General features: G+C 46.3%; 1 protein-coding gene across 4 annotated transcripts in view; it reads left to right on the forward strand.

The window, feature by feature from the left end:
- The window catches only part of LOC119973257 (protein diaphanous homolog 1-like), a 238,955-nt gene extending 229,482 nt beyond the window's left edge, over positions 1-9,473 (forward strand). For 3 of the 4 annotated variants that reach the window (XM_038810989.1, XM_038810990.1, XM_038810986.1), the window contains one exon: positions 8,800-8,881. Coding sequence is in view for 1 of the 4 variants with exons in the window: in XM_038810988.1 (XP_038666916.1) it covers positions 8,800-8,943 (144 nt within the window). In the remaining 3 variants the exon portion in view is untranslated. Of the gene's footprint in view, positions 1-8,799 lie in introns of all 4 variants that reach the window. The other variant, XM_038810988.1, reaches the window with a different exon arrangement.
- The last annotated feature ends 1,022 nt before the right edge of the window (positions 9,474-10,495 follow it).

The raw sequence follows: 10,495 nt of genomic DNA on the forward strand, positions 1-10,495 counted from the left end.
TGTTAGGGAGAGAGTTCCAGGATTTTGACCCAGCGACAGTGAAGGAACAGCGATTATATGTTTCTAAGTCGGGGGAGTTTGACTTAGAGGGGACAGTGAATGTGGTATTATTTCCATGTTTCGGCTGTTCATGGGTTTGATAGTGCTGTTTCAGGATCTTGATGAATTGCTGCCGTACATCTAGTTATATGGTACACACTGCTGCCACTGGGCGTCGGTGGTGGAAGGAGTGAGTGTTTAAAGTGGTGAATGAGGTGCCAATCAAAGGGGCCATTTTATCCCGGATGGATTTGAACTTTTTGGGTGTTATTGGAACCACACACAATAAGACACATGGGGAGAATTCCAGCACATGCCTGACTTTTGCCTTGTGAAAGACTTTGGGGAGTCAGACGGTGAGTTACTCACTGAGAATTCCCAGCCACTGGCCTTCCCTTGTAGCCACAGTATTTATGTAACTGTTGCTCAATGAGTCCCAGGTGCCTCATGGCGCTGAGGTCCCAGGTTCGATCCCGGCTCTGGGTCACTGTACGTGTGGAGTTTGCACATTCTCCCCGTGTTTGTGTGGGTTTTGCCCACATAACCCAAAAGATGTGCAAGGTAGGTGGATTGGCCGCGCTAAATTGACCCTTATTGGAAAAAATCAATTGGGCACTCTAAATTTATTAAATAAAAAGAAAATGCCAGCAAGGATGACATTAAAAATGTGAAGCAAAAATTACCACCAGAGGTTAAACAGTCTGGTGTTCTTTAGACAAGAGAGGGCTCAGGGTGAACTTGATGGAAATCTTTAAAATTCTGAAAGGATTTGATGTGGTAGACATAGAGAAGATGTTTTGACTTACAGGGGGTCTAAAACAATGGGACATGAATATAATATAGTCGCTGATTAATCCAATAAGGAATTAAGTACAAATGTATTTACCCAAAGTGTTGTGGGAATGTGGAAGTTATTATCACGGAGTGTGGTTGAGGTTAATAGTGTTGATATTGAAGAAAATAAGGATAATGAAAGCAGGAACATATAGGCCAGTTCACCTAACACCTACCATTGGGAAAAGGCTACAATCCATTATTAAAGCGCAGTAGAGGACATTTAGAAAGTCAGAATACAACCAGGCAGTGTCAACATGGTTTTCTGAAAGATAAATTGTGTTTGACAAGTTGATTAGTGTTCTTGGAGGATGTTACAAGCAGGGTGGATAAAGGGCAACTAGTCGATGTAATGTATTGTGAGGTGAAAGTGACTGCCCTTGACATCAAGGCAGCCTTTGACCAAGTATGGTATCAAGGGGCCCTCGCTAAACTGGAGTCAATGGCAATCAGGGAGAAACTCTCCGCTCATTGGAGTCATGCCTATCACAAAGGTTGTGGTTGCTGCAGGTCCTAATCATCTCAGCTCCAGGACATCACTGCAGGAGTTCCGCAGAATAGTGTCCTAGGTCCATTCATCTTCAACTACTTCACCAATGACCTTGTCTCCACCACAAGGTCAGAAGTAAGGATGTTCGCTGATAAGGCGCAAATTTAAGCACCATTCACGACTCCTCAGATACTGAAGCAGTAAGACATGGTCAATATCTAGGCTCAGTCTGACATGTGGCAAGTAAAATTAGTGCCACACAAGTGCCAGGCAATAACTATCTCCAGCAAAAGAGAATCTAACCATCACTCCTTGACATTCAATGGCATTACCATTGCTGAATCCTCCACAATCAACATCCTGGAGATCATTATTGACCAGGAACTGAACTGGATAAGCCTTAGAAATACTGCAGCTACAAGAGCAGGTCAGAATCCTGAGGCTACAACACTCATGAGGCTCGACAGCAATTGAGACAAAGCAGTCCACTTGATTGGCACCCCACCCATTAAACTTTCACTCATTCTGGGCGGGATTCTCCGACCCCCCCGCCAGGTCGGAGAATCGTCGGGGGCCGGCGTCAATCTCCGCCGTCTCCCGAAGTCTCTGGCACCTGAGATTCGGAGGGGGCGGGAATCGCGCCGCGCCTGTCGCCCCCCCCCCCCCCCCCCCCCCCCCCCCCCCGACCCCCGGCGATTCTCCAGCCCACAATGGGCCAAAGTCTGCCGGTCCCGTCGGCGTGAATCAAACCACCTACCTTATCGGCGGGACCAGGTGGCGCGGGCGGGCGGGCTCCGGGCCTAGCCCCTCAAGGTTAGGGCTTGGCCCCTAAAGGTGCGGAGACGTCCACACCTATGGGGCGGCCCGACGCCGGAGTGGTTCACGCCACTCCATCCTGCTGGGACCCCCCGCCCCACCGGGTAGGGGAGAATCCCGCCCTCTATCACTTACACACTGTAGCAGCAGTGTGAACCACGTGCAAGGTGCACTGCTGCAGTAACTCACCAAGGCTCTTTAGACCTTCCAAACCCACGTCACTACCATCTAGAAGGACAAAGACAGGAGATGAATGGGAACACCACCATCTGGAGGTTTCCCTCGAAGCCACATGCCATCCTGACTTGGAAATATATCGCCATTCGTTCATTGTCGTTGGGTCAAAAGTATGGTACTCCCTCCCGGACAGCACAGTGGGTGTACCTAAACCACATGGACTGCAGCGGATTAACAAGTCAGGTCACCAGCACCTTTTCAAGGGCAATTAGGGATGGACAATAAATGCTGGACTTGCCATCAATACCACACCCCATGAGTGAATAAAATAAAATTTGGATTTCTACAAGGCATTCAATAAAGTGCCACATAAAAGGTTATTGCGGGGCAAGAATATATGGTGTTGGGGGTAATATACTATCATGGATAGGGGATTGGCTAACTAACAGGAAACAGTGACATTTAGAAAATTGGAATGTAATCAGGTAGTGTCAACATGATTTTATGAAAGAGAAATTGTGTTTGACATTGATTAGTGTTCTTTGAGGATGTTACAAGCAGGGTGGATAAAGGGCAATGAGTAGATGTAATGTATTGCGAGGTGAAAGTGATTGCCCTTGACATCAAGGCAGCATTTGACCAAGTTGGCATCTCGGAGCCCGGCAAAACTGGAGTCAATGGGAATCAGGGAGAAACTCCTCTCATTGGAGTCATACCTAGCACAAAGGAAGATGGTTGTGGTTGCTGAAGGTCAATCATCTCAGTTCCAGGACATCACTGCAGGTGTTCTTCAGGGTAGTGTCCTAGGCCCAATCATCTTCAACTACTTCACCAATGACCTTCTCTCCATCATAAGGTCAGAAGTAAGGATGTTTGCTGATAATTGCACAAAGTTCAGGACTATTCATGACTCCTCAGATACTGAAGAAGACCATGTCCAAATACAGCAAGACATAGACAATATCCAGGCTCAGACTGACATGTTGCAAGTAAAATTTGTGCCACACGAGTGCCAGATAATGACTATCTCCAGCAAAAGAGAATCTAATCATCACGCCTTTACATTCAATGGCATTACCATCGCTGAATCCTCCACAATCAACATCCTAGGGATCACTATTGACCAGAAACTGATGGGTCATTTTTAGATTGGCAAATTATAATTAGTGGGGTGCTACAGGGATCAGCACTGGGGTAAAAACTACATGTAATCTATATTAATGACTTGTCAGCACATTGGCACAGTGGTTAGCACTGCTGCCTCACAGCTCCAGGGACCCAAGTTCAATTCTGACCTTGGGTGGCTGTCAATGTGGGTTTGTACGTTCTCCCCGTGTCTGCATGGGTTTCCTGCAGGTGCTCCAGTTTCCTCCCACGCCCAAAGATATGCAGGTTAGGTGAATTGGCCATGCTAAATTGCCCCTTAGTGTCCAAAGGTTAGGTGGGGTTACGGGGATGGGGCAGGGTGATGGGACTGGATAGGCTGAATGGCCTCTTTCTGCACTTTAGGTATTCTACTCTATGATTAAGGGAGAGTGGATATTGTGGTCAAATTTGCTGCGCATACAAAAATAGATTGGAATGCATGTCGGTAGCATAGTGGTTAGCAGTGTGGCTTCACAGCGCCAGAGTCCCAGGTTCGATTCCCTACTGGGTCACTATCTGTGCGGAGTCTGCATGTTCTCCCTGTGTCTGTGTGGGTTTCCTCCGGGTGCTCCGGTTTCCTCCCGCAGTCCAAAGATGTGCGAGTTAAGTGGATTGGCTATGCTACAAAAAATTGTCCTTAGTGTCCAAAAAATGTTAGGAGGGTTTATTGGGGTTTGGGGGATAGGGTGGAAGCGAGGGCTTAAGTGGGTCGGTGCAGACTCGATGGGCTGAATAGCCTCCTTCTGCACTGTATGTTCTATGTTCTATAGGTATATATAGGTTACGTGAGTGGGCAAAGATTTGGCAGATAGACCATAATGTGGGAGGAAAACGTGAAGTTGTCCAGTTTTGTGGGAAGAATAGAAAAACAGAATATTATTTGAATGGAGAGAGACTGCAGAATTCAGTGGTACAGAGGGATCTGGGTGTCTTGGTACAGGAATCACAGAAAGTTAGTATGTAGGTACAGCGAGTCATTCAGAAGGCAAACTGAATGTTGGTCTTTACTGCCAAAGGACTGGAATATGAAAGTAGAGAAGTTTTGCCGCAACTGTGAAGGGTGTAGGTGAGACCATTCTTAGAGTATTGTGTATGGTTTTGCCCCCCCTCCCTATTTAAAGAGGGATATATTTGTTTTGAAAGCAGTTCAGAGGGTGGGTCACCAGGCTAATACTGGCATGAGGTGGGGTTATCTTATCAGAAAATGTTGAGCAGGTTGGGTTTGTCCTCTGGACTTCAGAAGATTGGGGATGTGGGGGGTGAACCTTAATGAAACTTATAAAATTCTGATGGGGTTTGACAGGGTTAGATTCTGAGAGGGGGTGGGGAAGGTAACACTGTGAGGCAGTGGGGAAGGTAACACTGACAAAGTACTTGCAGGCACGGAGATGGGTTGAAGTGTGTATACTTCAACGCAAGAAGCATCAGGAATAAGGTTGGTGAACTTAAGGCATGGATCGGTACGTGGGACTACGATGTGGTGGCCATCAGGGAAACTTGGATAGAAGAGGGGTAGAAATGGTTGTTGGAGGTTCCTGGTTATAGATGTTTCAATAAGATTAGGGAGGGTGGTAAAAGAGGTGGTGGGGTTGCATTATTAATTAGAGATAGTATAACAGCTGCAGAAAGGCAGTTCAAGGAGGATCTGCCTACTGAGGTAGTATGGGTTGAAGTCAGAAATAGGAAAGGAGCAGTCACCTTGTTGGGAGTTTTTTATAGGCCCCCCAATAGCAGCAGAGATGTGGAGGAATAGATTGGGAAACAGATTTTGGAAAGGTGCAGAAGTAGTAGTCATGGGTGACTTCAACATCCCAAATATTGAGTGGAAACTCTTTAGATCAAATAGTTTGGATGGAGTGGTGTTTGTGCAGTGTGTCCAGGAAGCTTTTCTAACACAGTATGCAGATTGTCCAACCAGAGGAGAGGCCATATTGGATTTGGTACTTGGTAATGAACCAGGGCAAGTGATAGATTTGTTAGTGGGGGAGCATTTTGGAGATAGTGACCACAATTCTGTGACTTTCACTTTAGTAATGGAGAGGGATAGGTGCATGCAACAGGGCAAGGTTTACAATTGGGGGAAGGGTAAATACGATGCTGTCAGACAAGAACTGAAGTGCATAAGTTGGGAACATAGGCTGTCAGGGAAGGACACAATTGAAATGTGGAACTTGTTCAAGGAACATATACTAAGTGTCCTTGATATGTATGTCCCTGTCAGGCAGGGAAGAGATGGTCGAGTGAGGGAACATGGTTGACAAGAGAGGTTGAATGTCTTGTTAAGAGGAAGAAGGATACTTATGTAAGACTGATAAAACAAGGTTCATACATGGCGCTTGAGGGATACATTTGGGCAGCACGGTAGCATAGTGGTTAGCATAAATGCTTCACAGCTCCAGGGTCCCAGGTTCGGTTCCCGGCTGGGTCACTGTCTGTGCGGAGTCTGCACGTCCTCCCCGTGTGTGCGTGGGTTTCCTCCGGGTGCTCCGATTTCCTCCCACAGTCCAAAGATGTGCGGGTTAGGTGGATTGGCCATGCTAAATTGCCCGTGGTGTCCTAAAAAGTAAGGTTAAGGGGGAGTTGTTGGGTTACGGGTATAGGGTGGATACATGAGTTTGAGTAGGGTGATCATTGCTCGGCGCAACATCGAGGGCCGAAGGGCCTGTTCTGTGCTGTACTGTTCTATGTTCTATGTAAGATAGCCAGGAGGGAACTGAAGAAAGGGATTAGGAGAGCTAAGAGAGGGCATGAAAAATCTTTGGCGGGTAGAATCAAGGAAAACCCCAAGGCCTTTTACACATATGTGAGAAATATGAAAATGACAAGAGCGAGGGTAGGTCTGATCAAGGACACTAGCTGCAGACTGTGTATTGAGTCAGCAGAGATAGGAGAGGTCTTGAACGAGTACTTTTCTTCAGTATTTACGAATGAGAGGGGACATATTGTTGGTGAGGACAGTGTGAAACAGACTGGTAAACTCGAGGAGATACTGTTAGGAAGGAAGATATGTTGGGCATTTTGAAAAACTTGAGGATAGAGAAGTCCCCCGGGCCTGACAGGATATATTCAAGGATTGTATGGGATGCAAGAGATGAAATTGCAGAGCCGTTGGCAATGATCTTTTCGTCCTCACTGTCAACAGGGGTGGTACCAGAGGATTGGAGAGTGGCAAATGTCGTGCCCTTGTTCAAAAAAGGGAATAGGGATAACCCTGGGAATTACAGGCCAGTTAGTCTTACTTCGGTGGTAGGAAAAGTAATGGAAAGGGTACTGAGGGATAGGATTTCTGAGCATCTGGAAATACACTGCTTGATTAGGGATAGTCAGCACGGATTTGTGAGGGGTAGGTCTTGCCTCACAACTCTTATTGAATTCTTTGAGGAGGTGATCAAGCACGTGGATGAAGGTAAAGCAGTGGATGTAGTGTACATGGATTTTAGTAAGGCATTCGATAAGGTTCCCCATGGTAGGCTTATTCAGAAAGTAAGGAGGCATGGGATAGTGAGAAATTTGGCCAGTTGGATAACGAACTGGCTAACCGATAGAAGTCAGAGAGTGGTGGTGGATGGCAAATATTCAGCCTGGAGCCCAGTTACCAGTGGCGTACCACAGGGTTCAGTTCTGGGTCCTCTGCTGTTTGTGATTTTCATTAATGACTTAGATGAGGGAGTTGAAGGGTGGGTCAGTAAATTTGCAGACGGTACGGAGATTGGTGGAGTTGTGGATAGTGAGGAGGGCTGTTGTCGTATGTAAAGAGACATACATTAGGATGCAGAGCTTGGCTGAGAAGTGGCAGATGGAGTTTAACCCTAAAAAGTGTGAGATTGTCCATTTTGGAAGGACAAATATGAATGTGGAATAAGGGTTAACGGTAGGGTTCTTGGCAATGTGGAGGAACAGAGAGATCTTGGGGTCTATGTTCATAGATCTTTGAAAATTGCCACTCAAGTGGATAGAGCTGTGAAGAGGGCCTATGGTGTGCTAGTGTTCATTAGCAGAGGGATTGAATTTAAGAGCCATGAGGTAATGATGCAGCTGTACAAAACCTTGGTAAGGCCAAATTTGGAGTACTGTGTGCAGTTCTGGTCGCCTCATTTTAGGAAGGATGTGGAAGCTTTGGAAAAGGTACAAAGGAGATTTACCAGGATGTTGCCTGGAATGGACAGTAGGTCTTTCGAGGAAAGGTTGAAGGTGCTCTGCCTTTTCTCATTAGAACGCAGAAGGATGAGAGGCGACTTGATAGAGGTTTATAAGATGATCCGGGGAATAGGTAGAGTAGACAGTCAGAGACTTTTTTCCCGGGTGGAAGAAACCATTACAAGGGGACATAAATTTAAGGTGAATAGTGGAAGATATAGGGGGGATGTCAGAGGTAGGTTCTTTACCCAGAGAGTAGTGGGGGCATGGAATGCACTGCCTGTGGAAGTAGTTGAGTCGGAAACATTAGGGACCTTCAAGCGGCTATTGGATAGGTACATGGATTATGGTAGAATGATGGGGTGTAGATTAATTTGTTCTTAATCTAGGACAAAAGTTTGGCACAACATCGTGGGCCGAAGGGCCTGTTCTGTGCTGTATTATTCTATGTTCTATGTTTCTGCCCCATGGGGGAATCTGGAACAAGGGGGCACAGTTTCAGAATAAAGGGGTCTTCCATTTAAGACGGAGATGTGGAGGAATTCCTTCTCTCAGAGGGTCGTTAATCTTTGGAATTCTTTTCCCAAGAGTGAAGTGGGGGCTGGGGCTTTGGATACATTCAAGGCCAGGTTTGACAGATTTCTGATCTACAAAAGATTATTGGGGGGGGGGGGGGGGGGGGTGGGGGGGGGGGGGGGAGGGCGCAGCAGGAAAGCGAATTGAGACCACAATCGGATGAGTCATCCTATTGAATGGTGGAGCAGGCTTGAAGGACCAAATGTTCTGCTCCTGCTCTTTGGGGCTGTTTAGCTCACAGGGCTAATCGTTGGCTTTGAAAGCAGACCAAGGCAAGCAGCAGCACGGTTTGATTCCCATAACAGCCTCCCCGAACAGGCGCCGGAATGTGGCGACTAGGGGCTTTTCACAGTAACTTCATTTGAAGCCTACTCGTGACAATAAGCGATTTTCATTTCATTGTTATTTTCTTATGTTCTTATTTTCAAATGGAAGTTAGATAAGTACAAGAGGCAGGAAGGAAGGGAAACAATCTGCTGATGAGATGAAGTCGGGTGGAATAGGTTTGTGCGGAGCATAAATACCAGTATGGACTGTTACAGTGCTGGAAATTCTATGTAATTGTGTCTGTCGTTGTTTTTCAGCCTCACCATCGAGGGGAGCTGTGTGTGAATCCCACTCCGTCTGCCTCACCTCTACAACAGTTTTACGGGAAGGCTTCTCGCATTATCAACATGCCCAATCAGGCCTCATCCTCATCCTGTCCCCCAGTCCTCTCTAATCTTTAAATTGAATCTCAGCAATATTGCTCTCTTGAAATTCCCACCCTTCTGTGAGCTGTGCAGTTGAAAAACTTGAAGAATACCTTGAAACTGACAGAGAAGTGCAACGTTTATTTTTTATACGATGAAATGATGTTTGAAATGTTTATACATAGGATCTAGCAGCTCATGCTGCAATTCCGTGATGCGCAGTGTTCAAATGGAAAATGACCCAAGTGTTCGGCTTGATAGAGACCATTTAGTTTTTAACATGTGACAAACAACGGGTGGGGGAGGGGGGGGGTGGTTCTGTGATGACGTAATAAGAACCCAAACCCTGACTACCACCACGGTTAGTTCTGCGAATAGTGAGGTGTACACACACGACGGTGGCACAGCTCATGGCTTAGACGCTCAGGAGAGTTCTCCTTGCTGGGCAAGTAGGGAATATCGCTTTAACCTTGGCCCGTGATATAAAATGACTGATATTGAATCAGTAACTCAGGGTGGCAGTAAATAGTAGGCTGTGGGAGTAGATGTTGTGTGTGTGGGGGGGGGGGGGGGGGGGCATTGGGAATGAATTGCCAGCCACCCCCCCCCCCCCACAATGGTGGGGCTGTGGAATCATTGGTGGGACCGTTTGGTTGGTTGGAGGTGAGGGGCAAACAAGGACTAGGTTTATTTTTAAAGTGGGTCAAGAGGAACTTGCTCCTCCTAGTTCTATATTTAGGTGAGTATGAGCAGCGGTGGGGGTTCCAGGGGGGGTTTCCTTCCTGTTGCTTAGCGCCATAATTATATTGTGCTGGATCAGCGCATTGCGACTGAAATGCTGAGTCCCACATAAATCACAAGGGTCTAATTTCAATAAATTACTCTGGCCTTTAAACATTCCCAACATTTGTTCCTGGGGAAACGCTTGTGTTGTGGTATTGTCACTGGACTAGTAATCCAGAGACCCAGGTTAATGCTCTCTGTACCAGGGTTCAAATCCCACCAGGGCAGATTTGAATTCAATAAAATAAAAGAAATCAGAAATTAAAAGTCTAATGATGACCATAAAACGGTTGTCATAAAAACACATCTGGTTCACTAACGTCCTTTAGGGCAGGAAATCTGCCGTCCTTACCTGGTCTGACCTACATGTGACTCCAGACCCACGGCAATGTGGTTGACTCTTAACTGCCCTCTGAAATGGCTGAGCAAGCTGCTCAGTTCAAGGGCAATAAATGCTGGCCCAGCCAGTGGCCCCCACATGCCTCAAATTAATAAAAGAAATCTACCTCATCGAAAATAGTGGACTGTGTGCTTGCTATCCTCCATTTTGGTGGCTGAGTGGACCTGAATTTGCAAACCATAGTGTGACCCATCTCCTTTTCCTTTATACGTTGATCAATTTGTGTTGGAATCACAACTTGGTTTAAAAGCTCTCCAGCCTATAGATTGGAATTCCGCTTTATCAGTCAACGGGTATTGTCACAAAACAATTCTCCATCACTATTTCAAGGATTAGATGAACTGTATTCAAACGTTTCAACAAACAGACTCTAATGTTTAATTGCTCATGAAATCTTTAGTTGAG

This window comes from Scyliorhinus canicula, chromosome 11 (assembly GCF_902713615.1).
Source record: "Scyliorhinus canicula chromosome 11, sScyCan1.1, whole genome shotgun sequence".
Classification (NCBI taxonomy): Eukaryota; Metazoa; Chordata; class Chondrichthyes; order Carcharhiniformes; family Scyliorhinidae; genus Scyliorhinus; species Scyliorhinus canicula.